Source organism: Crassostrea angulata, chromosome 3 (assembly GCF_025612915.1).
Source record: "Crassostrea angulata isolate pt1a10 chromosome 3, ASM2561291v2, whole genome shotgun sequence".
Lineage (NCBI taxonomy): Eukaryota > Metazoa > Mollusca > Bivalvia > Ostreida > Ostreidae > Magallana > Magallana angulata.
In genome coordinates, this window is record NC_069113.1 from 31,210,601 (window position 1) to 31,226,700 (window position 16,100).

General features: G+C 33.7%; 1 protein-coding gene across 1 annotated transcript in view; it reads left to right on the forward strand.

The window, feature by feature from the left end:
• Positions 1 to 508: 508 nt before the first annotated feature.
• Positions 509 to 16,100, forward strand: part of LOC128176837 (uncharacterized) — a gene marked incomplete at its 5' end in the record, with an annotated part of 41,630 nt that continues 26,038 nt past the window's right edge. Inside the window, 12 exons of the mRNA XM_052843385.1 lie at positions 509 to 614; positions 2,797 to 2,884; positions 4,539 to 4,783; positions 5,333 to 5,460; positions 5,663 to 5,844; positions 5,958 to 6,056; positions 6,186 to 6,337; positions 7,538 to 8,607; positions 9,802 to 9,912; positions 14,756 to 14,885; positions 15,033 to 15,167; positions 15,849 to 16,072. Coding sequence (XP_052699345.1) covers positions 509 to 614; positions 2,797 to 2,884; positions 4,539 to 4,783; positions 5,333 to 5,460; positions 5,663 to 5,844; positions 5,958 to 6,056; positions 6,186 to 6,337; positions 7,538 to 8,607; positions 9,802 to 9,912; positions 14,756 to 14,885; positions 15,033 to 15,167; positions 15,849 to 16,072 — 2,670 coding nt within the window. The remainder of the gene's footprint in view (positions 615 to 2,796; positions 2,885 to 4,538; positions 4,784 to 5,332; positions 5,461 to 5,662; positions 5,845 to 5,957; positions 6,057 to 6,185; positions 6,338 to 7,537; positions 8,608 to 9,801; positions 9,913 to 14,755; positions 14,886 to 15,032; positions 15,168 to 15,848; positions 16,073 to 16,100) is intronic.

The following is a 16,100-nucleotide window of genomic DNA, read 5'->3' on the forward strand; positions in this document are numbered from 1 at the left end:
TAATCCGCGGCATAGAAAAGTCTTAGCGCTATTGCTTGTACCCGCAAATACAAACACTCATTACGATATAGTAGTGAGAAACCAATATTTATTGTCGCGATCATACATTTTCCTTTGAGCTTTGAAATGTAACCATAACAGAATCGTTCTTCAATTTTCTTCATTTACACAATAGAAGGTTTTAAAGGCCCCGATTGAAAGATTAAGCTAAAATTAGCGCGCGGAGGATGGCAGCAACCTTTAAATAAAAAAAAAAGTCTGCTTCTTCCGAGACTGGAACTTGCTTTTAATAATAGTCTATAGAACTTATGTATCGAACACTTGAAAGTTGTGGATCATTAAATCCTATGTACATAGTTATGTGTACTAAGACAAGACGGGTTCTACATTGCTGACCAAACACGCTTCCGTCTTTATTTGACGTGTTTAGTATACAGCAAACAAGGACCAGAATTAAAACCTGCACGTGCTATGTTTGTGCTTCGGATAATTTTTCTTCTTGTAAAAATTTGATTTTCAAAAGGAAAAGTACCCTACCCAGAAGTTTTGGATAAACTCAAAGGAGAAGTCTTGTTTTTCTGCCTGTCAAGATCTTGACGTCAAATCTTCCGAAGGTTATATTATTTTTTTTTTTACTTTTTCGAAAACATCGTGTTGTGAAACTTCAAGAGATCTGCGCAACAACTTGGGTTTCTTCCTTTATTCAAGTGATGGCTGTTACGAACTATTGGTTGATATGTTTACGTATATTTGAAGCGGAATGATTGTTTAATGAGTGGTGTTTGTCGATGATCAATTTAAACTAAAGGATTCCTTAAACTTTAATGGACGAGTTTGTTCACTTTTAAAGAAATCATTATGCAATTTTTACGGTCCAAAATGACCCGGATAATTTGTTAAGAGTGGTTCAATATTGGCAGTCGAAGAATTCCGTGAAGACAAGTTAAGATGGCGCTCATGCAACAGAGAGTAGTGAAAATAATTTCAAAGTCTCCATCAGAACGAAGAGATGCAGAAATTCAGATGGTTTTGCCATGGCTTCGGAAAAAGAGCGAACTGTTTACAGATCTAGACAAAAGTTAGTATACAGAGAGAGAGAGAGAGAGAGAGAGAGAGAGAGAGAGAGATATTTTCTTTTTTAGCAACTAGACAGAATGATGATAATGATATAGACATTATATGTAGTACATGTGAAAACCATTTTTCATTCCTTGGAGCGATTTTAGAAAGCTTGTCTCTTTCTTATATCAATTTAAAAAGCTTTTTACATGTAATATAAAATGAGTATGAAATTAACACAAGTTATTATCACTGTTCAAACTTTAAATTCTACTACTTATTTGTAATGTGATACATTACAGAGAAATCCGAAAAACCAATGTATTTCCATTATATTTAGTTATCGCACCTTTATTTCAAATATGTACAAATGTACTTTCAATCTCCGATAAATGTTTGTTCAAGAAATGAATACCATGTCAAAATATCCATTTCAAAAATTATTTCTGGACTTTAATTCGGATTAAAATCTGACACCAAAAGAATAGCCTTGTCATTAAGTGAATACTTATTATTAAAGAAAATGATTCTTGAAAAATGGAAAGAAAATAATTCTCCCGCCAGGATTCAGTCTTTAAGTGTACATGTAATTATGTCTTGTAAATGAGTCACTTGATTGGCAAGGAGTTCATTTGTAACGATTAAAAGACCAATGTATTACGCAAATTGCGTGACCTTTGCCGGTGAAACTCGCGATTAATAATCTGTACTACTGGTATTGAATTATACATTTCTAAAGAATGTATTGGGACAACCGACGAATTATGACAAATTACCAATGAAAGAAGCAAAGCTCGTCCTGCCTGTTTCATTACGGGGGTCCTTGGTTCATAAAGAAATTTGCAGTCTGACATGTTTGCATCAATATTTTCCATATATTGGTCATCAGCAACATTCAAGTTTCACACAAAAGAACGGTATCACACTCGAACGCGCTATCAAGAGCTTTTTAAACGTTCTCAAATATTAACTGCATCTAATGCCCTCCTCTAAGTATCAATGGACTTGTGTGAGACTGTGTTTGATTTTAATCTAGCGAGTAAATTTACAACAAAGCCGAATAGTTCTAACGATGTTGATTTCCCATTGTTGTGAAGTTACACGTGTTAATTTTCCTCTGCCTCCCCATTCATATCTAGCCACATGGATTGGGACTTGGACAAAGACCCTTGTTTTTTTTTCTTCCTATTTAATCCCTCAATCAATAGCCTCTCCTAATTTAAATGGAGCCCGATATATTTATAACATAATATCAACAACTTTCACATTGATTTTATTTGAACACTGTTATAGATAAGTTTAGAAATCTTCGATTTTAAACTTTTAATGTAACACATGTATAAGTAAGGAATCGATTTGCATAATCGAAAAATATATGACAGGATACCGACCATTCTGTTAGTTTTACACCTTTTTTAGTGCACGTCAAACAAAAAAGGACCTGACTTTTGACAAGTTTAAGGACATAACTTTTTCGTTGGAGAAAGTTTTAGTGTTATGATTAAATTCTTATGCTTTAGGTTTTCATTGAACACGTTAATGCTGTGTTAATGCACGACGCAATTGAAGCAATTGAAATAATTATCAATATGTCAGTTAAATCAGAGAGAGAGAGAGAGAGAGAGAGAGAGAGAGAGAGAGAGAGAGAGAGAGAGAGCAACCAAAATTACCTGTCACTTCAAAGAAATGCAACGTTTTACTAGGATAAATATTTGATAATTTTTTTCTACATTGTAGGTGTTTTGACAGATGTAATACGAAACTGTGCCTACATGAAAGCTTTCAAAGACGATGTTATCATTGCACAGGGTGAAAAGGGAAATAGGTAAACTTTTACTAACATTGGAAGACTGTTTTGTTCGTCTTAACTATTTGACTTTTCATGTAATGCACTTAGTATAAAAATGATCTCAGACGAAATGAAAATAGAAAGAAAGAAAGAAACAAGGACCACCCCCTAAAAAAGGATAAAGAAAAAAGAAAACGAATAACCAACAAAAAAATAAAGGAATATATGTGAATGAAATACACACAAACCCCCCCCCCCCCAAAAAAAAATAACAACAAAAAAAAACAAAAAAAACTCAGGTACCTTTTTACACCCTCCCAAAATTTAACCTTTCATTGTTAGTTGAGAAAAAGGAGGGTTGATTTAATTCTCCCCTGAGAATGGTTGGGTTTTTTTGGTAATTTGTTCATTGTCAAACCGTCATATGAATATACACTGCAATGTTTACATGGGTGTATGATCTGTCAATAGATAGGCTTAAAATTCAAAATACAACAGAAATGTTCTTGATAACAGTATGTGCACAAGCTTAAGTAGCTGTGCCAGCAATTTCTGCCCCACCCCCCTCCCCCGGTCGCATGCAGGTTGAATTTTAAATTACAGATCATGTCAATATGCAACTATATTTCTACAACTCTGCGAATAACCACTAAGTTGACATACAACTGATATGTTGACATGCGAGTTAAATATTTTTTATCTCCTACATCATTTTGACAAAATTTAATTAATGCTAGTTGATCATTTTTGACAAATATTCATTAAATAAATTGGTCATGGAAAGATTCCAACTTTACAACTTTTCTTAATTTTTGCTCTTCCCGACCTCTCTAAAGTTGCTTCTCATACATAAAATATCTATCTGTACTGAAAATGTATTGTCGACAATTAACTCAGTGCATTTCTTCAAGATCGTTTAAAAACGTAATGATCAAAATGGTTGAATGTATCAATACAAAAACCTAATTGAAAGCATACAACTGTCTGTAGAACACTTATTGAGGTTATAAAAACCTCTTCAAGATACAGATAAGTGACGTCTGTTTTCATAGAACTCGGATTTTATTTTCTTATCGTTATCAAATTATTCACTCGATACGACAATAATTCATATTGATTCAATATTTGAATACAGTACAGTAGAAAAAAAAAATGTGCGTGTCGTTTCTGAAGTAATAACACGAGGCAATGCTGCTAATGCTTCAACCAAAAGGAATTGTATCGTTTCATTTCTTTGACAAATGTTTTCAATATAGTTATCAGAAATTGTATCGCGAAAACCCGCTGTTCTGTGACAATTGTTATCCATATTTATCACACCGGGGCGCGCTTCCGTTAGGATTTACTTTAAAATACGTTCAATCAAGGAAAATAATTTGTTTACTTTTGCGGACAATACTTTTAATACAACCACAATCTACTGTTAAATCATCTTTACTTCTTATTTTAACAAAATGGGTAATGGAATTTGAATCTTAGTTAAAGGATTGAGTGAAGATCTTCGTAAGTATACCTTGTTTGAATCTTTCGTGGGGTGGTAAGAACTTTATTGCTTGCAAAAAAAAACTTCATTTGACATTCATGGGATTTGTAACTTTGAATGTTAGAAACGGTTTTGGACAAAATGTGAAGAAAGATTGGATCTTGTCATTTGAAGAGGAATTGCCACATAATATCTCTTTCGTTGTAGTTTTTTCATCATGCTGACTGGGAAAACTTCTGTTCTCATCGATACCCAGAAATCGGACGATGACGCATCAGCAGTAGCAGACGACACCAATCAGACGATAGATTCCTCAGTAATGGACGACCAAACGGAGGACGGAGAAAACGAAGCAGACGATAATTGTAAAAACAAACGTGACAGACCCAAGCAAGGAGGCGTCATGAAAGCGGTCGATCGATCCAAGTTTGGAAAGTTCATCATCCACTATGGTAAGACTTTCATTTTATTTTTTCCCCAATACCAATAGTCAAAACAAACATTGATAGGATCGAAGGAAAGATATTGTGTTTTAAAGTAATCAATCTTTCTTTCTTTAAATGTATATGTGTGCGGAAACAATTAATTGTTTATCTAAGGGTTATTGAGGCTTTCACTATCTCTTTTTGCTTCACATTCTCCCATACCAGATAGCCAGTCTGAGTATACCCTACCTTCACTTGATGATTCGTAGCAAATACATGTATATTTGAGACTTTGAAAAAGAAAATAACCCCGAAAATTGTTGAGTTCGATCTTTGTTCAATTTGATTTTTTTTTTACAGTTCCGTTTTATATCTAACAATTTCATGAATTCATATCTTTACGAAAATATTGCTCTGTGGCACCTTATTTGATAGAGTTGTTTGGTAAAAATGTAGTAACAACTTTTGTACAAAGAAAGCTTTAACTTCAAACGAAAAACAATCATAATTTGTTTAACAAAAAGAGCCTCCTGGATTTTCTATGAATGATTTTTGATGCCACTAATTTTTCTATAGAGGAAGGAAAGAGTTTTGGCGAGGTGGCGCTGATGTCAGAGGACTCCGTTCGTAACGCAACAGTCATAGCAGACGAGGAAACCGACCTGCTGGTCATCAGCCGAGAGCTGTTCAACAGATCCATGAAGGTACAGGCGTCTGTGTTCTGTTCCCTTTGAAAAGAACGGTGTACCCGTGAGGTTAATGCGGTGTCACCCCAACAATGCTCTATTTTTCCTTAGGAGTCGCGCAATTCCGTTATAAGCGGAAAGAACAAGATCCGTTGGTTTAAAAAAGTTCCTTTTTACGATTTTGAAACTTCAAATAAGGTTATGAATGCTTTAATTCTAGGCCAAACAAGAAGAGGAATACCGTGAAAGACAGGATTTTATCAAAAAGTGTCCGTTCTTTAGTAACTGGTCACCGAAATTTAAGAAACTGTTGGAGATGAGTTTGAGAAAAGAAGTCTATCATTACGGGTCTACAATCGTCAGACAAGGGGACCCACCCCCGGGGTTGCTCTTCATAATTCAGTATGTTAAAACACATTTAACATATTTATATTAAAACAGTCGAAAGAATGATTATAAAGTACTCCTTCTCTATTCAGTTTCAAAACATATTTATTTTTCCTCTTTTTTTTTAGAGGCCAGGCGAAAATTGTGATGAACCCAACGCAACATTCTAGTCAATTCCCAATCATGCTCAGTCAAAATAATGTACCAATACAAAACCAACTCAACAGGTACGTGTAAAAGGAAAATATTTTCGTACTCTAATTATGACGAATTATCGGTACTATATGTATGTAGTATATTTTGATATTTCAGCGAATTCAATTCAAACATTTCAATTATTTGCGTTTTTATAATAGAACAAGTCATATAAGATCTAAAGGAGAGGTCGAACGAGATGTTCTTCAGAAGCAGGTGCGCGTGCGCAGACGAGACGGTTACGTTGCTGCAGAGAAACGCCAACGCAACATGTCAGTTGAACTTTGTTGTGTGGAAAGACATGACGTCATAGGTGAGAATTAGTATTACATTTCTAGAACTATTTTAACAAGAGTTTGGACTTTGGGTAGTTATGTCAAACAGCAATGTGACGTAGACCAGTCTATTTCATTGCTGGCCACTTATTCAGCCATGGCTGTTTGAAATCAACAAGATTAGTTTTGGCTTTTGAGCTAAGACTACGCAATTTATGCATACTTGACTTGAAACCGGCGTCATTTTTAACCGGGTGCCAAAAGGGTACCTTCATTGTACGGATAACTCCTCCTACAGTTTTCAAGATAGGAAGTTGTTCTTTTGCAGATCAATTGTACATATATCAGAGGTGTGCAAATTGCTAGGATTTTGATTTCTGATAATTTATCGGAAAAATACCAGCTTTTGAACTTCGTCATTTTTTGGCAAAATATTGCATATAGGGTACCCTCATTGTACGGATAACTCCTCCTACAGTTCTCAAGATAGGAAATTGTTCTTTTGCAGATTAATTGTACTTATCTTAGAGGTGTGCATATTGCTAGGATTTTGATTTCTGATTATTTATGAAAAAAATACTAGCTTTTAACTTAGTCATTTTTTGGCAAAATATTGCATATAGGGTACCCTCATTGTACGGTTAATTCCTCCTACAGTTCTCAAGATAGGAAGTTGTTCTTTTGCAGATCAATTCTACATATATCAGAGGTGCGCATATTGCTAGAATTTTGATTTCTGATTATTTATGAAAAAAATACCAGCTTTTTAACTTAGTCATTATTTGGCAAAATATTGCATATAGGGTACCCTCATTGTACGGATAACTCCTCCTACAGTTTTCAAGATAGGAAATTGTTCTTTTGCAGATTAATTGTACATATATTAGAGGTGTGCATATTGCTAGGATTTTGATTTCTGATTATTTATGAAAAAAATACTAGCTTTTGAACTTAGTCATTTTTTGGCAAAATATTGCATATAGGGTACTCCATTTCACTGGATACGGGTTGACATGGAATATGGATACAGTTCACATAAAAGATAACCCGGTTTGCTGTCACATTGACAGCTTTTCACTTGTTGACCTTTTATGGTGCAAGAAATAGATAGTTATGTCCTACCGAAAGTCCACGATCTTGTTAAAATTGGTCTAATTCAATGCTTGGTCAAACCCTTGTCGAAGACCGAATTCTATATTAATTGCATGTGTGTGTTTTAAACTCACTTTAATTTACAGGTGATATTGAAATGGCCCTAGAACTTGAATCTTGTATAAGTTCTGTCATCTGTAACTCAAACGCCACGGTGATGGTTCTGGACACAAAGAACTACGATCGTCTGGTGGCAAAGAAAAATCAGCAGACGATCATCACAATATGCAAGAGGGCATTGCAAAAACTACAGTGCCGTTGTCACACAACCAAGGGATCTAAGATTCCACTACTAAGCAATCTCGTGGAAAAGTTAAAAGATAAATTACCGAAAACACAGAATAATGTCCATTTGCGTCAACAAATAACTGATTTAGACAAGGAGAAAGAACAATTAATGGAACAATTAATAGACTTGTATTTAAGAGGAAAGGTGCCTATGATTGAACCATTTGTTCCCAATGCGCTGTACTACCGCAAGAAGACGATACGAAGAGCAGAAATAATGGAGCATAGAATCAAAATGTTGAAAGGCAGTGCGCAATCGGAGAAGCGAAGTTTGTACGAAGCACCGAAGCGAAAGGTTGCGAGAAGTATGAAACAACTGAAGACCGCGAATGCCGAGCAGGAGCTCCTGAGCCCCACGATGAGTATGGCCAGACCGTTCAGTGAGTATGCTATGACAACTCGACGCGAGTCCCCACAAAGACCCTGCACTGCTATAGGGATCACAAGCATGTCCTTCATGAGAGAACGAACCGCCCGGCCCGTGTCAGAAAATGCTCGAGTTTTCCTAACTGAATGTTCTAATCTAGAAGACGAAAGAGAAGATTTAACTGTTAAAGAAAATGATAGTTTATTCAAGCAGTTGGATAGTTTGCACAGGGAGAAACACGAGAACAGATCCAAGATTATTTGTTCTGCAACAGCGAGAGAAGAGTTGATTAATGATATGCGGTATTTGAATGGTAAATCGAGTGATGTGTCGATTCCGAACGACGATGCGTATTTTGACTGGGAGACCAGCGAAGGGAATCTCAATAGACTCGAAGACAAAATCAAAAATTTCTGTGATAAGCTAGAGAAAACTGCGAACAACAAAGACGCCCCTAAAGTGTTACCTCTGAAACGATTCTCAATTCAGGATGATAGAGATGTAAGTATTGAGATTGTTCTCGAGATGATTTAAAATACAATCAGTAAATCACATTAATTTCTTGGCATATGATATAATTCATTTTTATAGTAAGTCCCAAGTTAACGTCTCCACCAATTCTGTCGACTTTCTTGAAATATAGACATATTAAGTACCTCAGTGAAGAACTGAAACCAAAAGTTTGCTAAATATAAAGGTTTCTTCCTTCAAGTGAATCCTCTTTATATACTTAGAGAAAATTCTGTCAGTTTGGGGATTCTCGAGATTCCTCTCACATCCTCGCAAATATTTTTCAACATTATTTTCCCGGGTACTTTTCATGTCATTTGCAACGCAAAATCCCAACTGCCTTTTTTTTTGGCTGTTTCTGAATAACTGGACATATTTCAATTTAGTGAATGAGTGTAATTTGGACACAGTGGTATTTCTGAATATTGAAAATTATATAGATATGGTGGAAACGATAACTTGGGACAGATTATAATTTTTGATTTATAGATAACTTATAGCAAGCATTTAGAAACAGGGGCGGGATCTGCAATCGTGTTGTAAATTTTGAATTTACTGGGTGGGTGCAAGTGCAAAGTTTTTACAAAATGACACTGTCCTCTCCCCCCTTTTTAAAAATGCAGACAATTTTCTTAGATTCAGATTAATTTTGACGCACTTTTCCCTTAAGATTCAACCCAATTTATTTTCTTTTTTAACGGTATCGTATTTATATAGAGAAACTTAACATGTTTTACATGTATATAATATTAAATTACCAATATATTTAATATTATACATACTTGAATAAAAACTATAACACACGAAAGAACCGAAAACTCTTAGAACCATTTTAACAAGACCTTGGACTTTGGGTAGTTGTGTTAAACAGCAGCAATATGACGTAGGCCTGTGTATTTCATTGTAGGCCACTCAGCAATGGCTGTTTAAAATCGACAAGCTTTGTCTGGCTTTTAGCTAAAACTACGCAATCGTTGCATATTTCACCTGATACCGCGTCATTTTTAACTTGTTTTGACGAAAGAAATAGATAGCTACGTCCAACTGAAAGTCCAAGGTCTTGTTAAAATGGTTCTAAATGATGCGTTTGGGGACAATATTTTTAATGTTCAAGGGTATAATATAGAGACAAAGTGATTAAAATACATGGAATTATTCTCATGCATATTTACTTCATTTTTACAGGAGAATAATTTTGACCTAAAGGTTCCCAAACCTGGAGGAACCGTGTTTGTCCGCACAAAGGTCTGCAATAGTCACGTGACACCATCTACGGAACCAGAAGTTCATCAGCACGTTCGTAGATTTATTCTGAAAAGGGAAACTGGTTTGCTTGACGATGAACTTCAACTTCCGGATAGACCTAAGTCGGCGTTTGCCGGCTCTCGGCAAAGGAGATGATGTTATATATTATAGAATTCTCAAACTAAGTGTATTTGACTTTCTGTGTATTTAGGTGCAATGTTATACTTTTTGAAATATTACCTTTCACTGTACCCCCGAATGCTGCAATAACCTAGTATCAGGAAATTGTAATTTTGAATTAAATTGTACTTCAAAAATATTATTGCGGTTTTATTTGTAATTATGAATGCATCAGGTATATTTATGACAAAAAAACCCCACAAATGCCAATTTTAATATGAAAACTTTCAAGTTTTGGTATTGGATCAAATACTACAATAATTAAAATACATTTTGTCTGTCCCAATTTTACGATGACGATAAAATACACATAAAAGTACAATTGAAATCGATGAAAGGGAAAAATCTTAGATACTTTCATTTTCACCTAAATTCTTTTTTATTAACCCTTAAAATTCAAAGCAACGAAACAAGATTTCTTTCGGCAAAGGAGATGACGTTATATATTATAAAATTCTCAAACTATGTGTATTTGACTTTCTGTGTATTTAGGTGCAATGTTATACTTTTTGAAATAATACCTTTCACTTTACCCCCGAATGCTGCAATAACCTAGTATCAGGAAATTGTAATTTTGAATTAAATTGTACTTCAAAAATATTATTGCGGTTTTATTTGTAATTATGAATGCATCAGGTATATTTATGGCAAAAAAAACCCCACAAATGCCAATTTTAATATGAAAACTTTCAAGTTTTGGTATTGGATGAAATACTACAATAATTAAAATATGTTTTGTCTGTCCCAATTTTACGATGACGATAAAATACACATAAAAGTACAATTGAAATCGATGAAAGGGAAAAATCTTAGATACTTTCATTTTCACCTAAATTCTTTTTTATTAACCCTTAAAATTCAAAGCAACGAAACAAGATTTCTTTCGGAAATTTAAAAACAAAAAAATCTGCATCTTTCATCACCTGAAAGCCGTTGGGAACACCTCGAATAATTTTTTGAACATTATCAGACGGGTATGATAGTTTAGATAGTTCAGATACTTTTCATCTGTCTCAGTGCAAAATTCCCGTAGCTGAAGCTGTAAGTTTTAAATAAAAAATCTTTATTTTTTATACTAATTAATGGATGAACATCATTTGAACCGGGAGGTATTATTGAATATGGAAGAATCAAGCAAAATGTGATGGAAGGATATCTCAAGACATTTTCGAAAACCCATGTTTGTTGTCGCTTCTTTCGAGGCAAGAGAAGCGAGACCGACTGCAATTTCCGAGGTTGAATATAAGACGGAAGTATTTTTAAAATTCTTTTTCGGTGTCTTTTTTTGTATTAATTATAATTTTAAAGAATTCCCTTATACTGTTTAAATACATTGTTTTCTTGCAGGTACAATGTTATTCAATTCGAAATACATGTATTTATTTTACTGTGGTTACGAATAATTTGAATGAATTGAAACTATTCAATTATTGTGTTTATTTTAATTCATGTATATTGTTATTCTTCGCTATTATGGATATTTTTTTATTCAAACTAGTTCCTATTTTAGAATAAAGTTTTATAATTCTGTTAAAACACTTATAACTATCATTTTATTAGATATTGAACTTATCACAAAGGTGCAATGTTAATCTACAATTTGAGAAATATTAGAAGTCACTAGATAACCTTATTACGCTTCAGGAAATATGAACTGTTTGAATCAAACAGCTAACTATCATTGCGTATAATTTGATATTGTTATTTCTGTAATCTTGCATATTATTTTGTCCATACAATACCAATTCCAGAATGAACATTTTCAAGTCTTGATGTCGGTTGAAGTATTTAATTCTTTTAATTTAATTAAAAGTTAAAAAAAATTAATTATTACTGTTGTTTTTCTCTGGTTTCATCAATTTTCGTTGAATAACAACTTGAATAACAAACAGATTTTTATTTCTGAGATGATCAATGAAATAAATGTTCATCGCCGTGCAATATCCAATAACATATTGTATTTTGGTATTATTGCTTACGAATATACGTCTTCTAATGATTTTCAAGCAATTTAGAAAAAAACATTAATGAAACCGCAGATTTTTAACTTTAATAGAATATCATACTTTTCAAAGATAAATAATACTTTTAATAAGACACTTTTTCCAGTTAATAAAAACGAAATTACTTGAAAACTATGCTTTTGTTAATCGATATTGAGCTATAAAGTGTCATGAAAATTTAACTCTGTGGTCAAACTTTAAGAAAACTTTCAGAAATTCTATAATAAATATTGTTTAACTTTTAAATCATTCAAAATCAATGATAACACATATATATACACGTAAATCATATCTAATGCACTGACAAAGCGTTATCATAATTCAGTAGGATATAAGTATTTATTTGCGTTTATTTATTTATGAAATGTTAATAAATATTAAGAACAAACTGTAAATAAAGTTCCTTTAAAAAAAATTCTTCGAAAATTTATATGGCCAAATTGAAGCAAAAAATTTAAAAATAATATTTGTACATATGAGCATGGACTCGGGATCATAAAGCATTTTAGATTAAAGTGACTATTAACGTAATATAGAGACATATTTTAATAACATATTGATTTCATATTTTTTTCTTCATTTTTTTTCAATTACAAGACAATGAGACTAGATGCACGTTTTGAATTAGGTCTTAGACAGCGTTATGATACTGGGACGTGTTTATTGCTAAATATCGGTTGAAATTCTACGTAACAGTACCAGTAAACCTCTCTTCCGTCTGTCCAATCCTTTAAAACAGGACACAGACAACAACAACAACAACCCATTCGTTGGTGTATCGGTAGCTAGTAGACACCACAACAATACATCCTAAAGAAAAGAACAAGGACCAATATTACACAGGCAGATATTTATCGGAATTGCCTCAAACTGCATTGAAAGTTATGGTAGTACATGTACAAATAAAATCCTTCAAGAAAATATACTAGGCCTATTATATATGTTATTCAATTACATGTAATCGCATTATTTTAAATTTCAAACAATACCTGACCTGCTAGTCAAATATTATAAGATAACATAGATATAAATTAATATGCAATCTTCGAAGGTCGGGTCATTTTCAACTCTATTTCTCATTAAAGAAACAATAAGCTGGTATTTCTTAAAATTCGAAATCTTCGTCAAAAAAGACAGACAGATATTGACCCTTTGCCAGTAATATACAAATGTATTGGGTAATTTGATAGTTGAAACTGAAAGAAGAAACAGATGTTTATGAACCGAGAGTTTGCCTTTGTTTACAAACATTTATTTTGTAAGAGTTGATTTCATTTAATCAGTTGTCTTCTTTTCCTATTAATTTACAAGATTGACATTTTACGCTACTTTTTTCACTTTTTACATGGCTAAACATAATTGTTTTTTTTAATTTAAATCGGACCATACAACATTAATAAATTTTATTAACATATTTAACAGATTTTCTTGCATTGAAAAATCTTTTATTAAAACATTTTTTTGACACGAAGAATAAACGAGGTATTAGTTTTAAAATATTTAAAAATTGTAAGAGAGAGTTTAATTCACTCGAAGAATATTAGCATGTATATCTGTATTTAGGTTAAAGGTAAATCTTGTTAGCCGAAATTTAAATGCCTAAATATTTATTGATCGATTGGGCACCAGTGTTACCCGTATATCTACAATACCTACATAGGGACATGGAAATCAGGACCCGAATTGCGAAACCCTCATGCACGGCTTCGGCAATTATTACGAAATACGCTGAAAGAGAAAACTATCTATATACATGTATAAGAATGTCGTTTGAAATATACTAGACTTGGATCTGCACATTGAGGTACAGTAAGCACTGTTTTAACAGCAAGTAAGTATCTAACTTATCATGAATGCCAATTCCTCGATATAGTTCATTGAGTATATCTTACTGACGATTTTTAATGTCCCCTTAACAATAAACATACTCTTGCTCGCTAAAAAGTGGTACAAGTTTACTTCAACGTTAATTTTGACATAGAATTTGTGTAAGTAAAAAGTTGATCTTTTGATCTTTGACTTCGATATTAGTATATAGCGGTGTTTGACATGTACCGATGAATATTCAATGGTATTTAAAATTTTGAAATCAATAAGTTTTGAGTGTGCCTCATGTGTTTGCGATGTTTACTGAGCAGTTTACTCGATCTATGGTTGACTTCTTTTAAAACTTAATTTTGGGAAGGTCATCTTGTACCCATGCATTACTTATAGAACCATTTTAACAGGAGCTTGGACTTTGGGTAGTTTTGTCAAACAGCATTGTGATGTAGGCCTGTCTATTAATATACTTAGGGCATCAGTCATGGCTCTTTGAAATCAACAAGATTTGTCTGGCTTTTGAGCTTAGGCTACGCAATTGGTGTATATTTCGCTTGAAACCAGCGTCATTTTAACTTGTTTTGAAGCTACATCCTACTGAGAGTCCAAGGACTTGTTAAAACGGTTCTAATAAGCTTATTATCCACACAGGCACCTGACGTTATATTATGAGAAAAATATATCACGATAGATGCCTGTGATTATATATTATGCTTATACCTTACACTTCAGTATTTTATTTACATAGTAAAAGTTGTCAAAACCAATTTTTTAAAATGTTAATACATTACATGTAGCTCAATATGTACTGAAAATTCAGAACTCTTAGATGCTGCATTTTTGTACTGCGCCCAGAAGTAAAATTGAGTTGCATAGATCCTGATTTGTAGATTGTTAACGCGATGGGGAAACTGCGGAGTTTCCAGATATACCTTGACAACCCCCAGGGCATATTTTGGTCCGGTCAACATGTCACTGGTAGGGCAACCGTGGACCTGGAGGCTGAAATGAAAATGAGAGGTAAATCCGGAGAATGTATTTACCATTCAATTACTAGTACAAAAATAATTCCCGCTTGGGTGATCGTGTAATTGTTCAATATGTTTTACTTTAAACTGTTTGAATGAGCATTTTGTGCATAATCAATATACAATATGCTTTTTTTAGAGATCAGGTTAGAATTTTTAGGAAAAGCCAGAGTACACTGGTCCGAGTCCCACGGGAGCGGCAAAAATCGACGCACGGTCCACTACACCGCAAACGAACTCTACTTTAACAACGTCGTATCGGTTTTTGGCAAAGGTATTATGTTAAAGAGACACTACAGCTAATTTTCCCCATTTTGGTTATTTCCTTTTTTAAAACATAGTTCAATAAGGGAATAGAAGTTGTGCATATACTGAAAGTTCGAATTTTTTTTACGGCTCACGATTGCGTGTTAAAGATGTTCCGGAATTCAAAATTTATATCATAGAGACATTGAAGTTTTATTTACATCATAAGATCTTATCTTATCTTACAAGATATATAGTTCGCACTTGTTTTGTCTCCATCTCTTTTGGTCATTTTCTAGCTAAATCTCTCGAAATTCGTGGTATTTTCATCTTCTTTCTGAAAGCCATGCTGAAACGTTTACAATTGATGCGCATGCGTTGTTGAACGAAAGGCTGGGCTTGCTATACTTACATTATAAGCCGTCTAAAAGTATTAATTTTAGCGATAAATTGAGAATGATTTTTACAAAGCGTAATTTTTGCAAAGTTTAAACTTTTAACTTGACATGAAAATCCATTTAAGTTACGGGAAAATTGTTAATTCATAGTATTGGCGCAAAATGCATGAGCTTTAGTGTCTCTTTAATGTTAAAAAAAACATAACCATACGTTTTGTTGTTTCGAACAGCTTATAGATACTTGCCATTATTTAAAGAATCTTAACACATCTTGTAGTTCCGTCATGTAGTGGTTCAATGCCTCGTTCTAGGTTTGAGTGGCGGTGACGAATACGCCCTACCCCCGGGACAGCACACATTTCCTTTCTCCTTTGTGTTACCTCCCAGCTTACCATCGTCTTTTGAAGGCGGAATAGGTTATGTCCGCTACCTTGTGAAGGGTACAATAGACAGACCCTGGAGATTTGATGACGAAACAGTTCGACCATTTACAGTTCTGAGTGCTCTAGATCTCAACCAACAACCAATGGCCGGTGTAAGGAAATTCTATGGGACTACTCGTT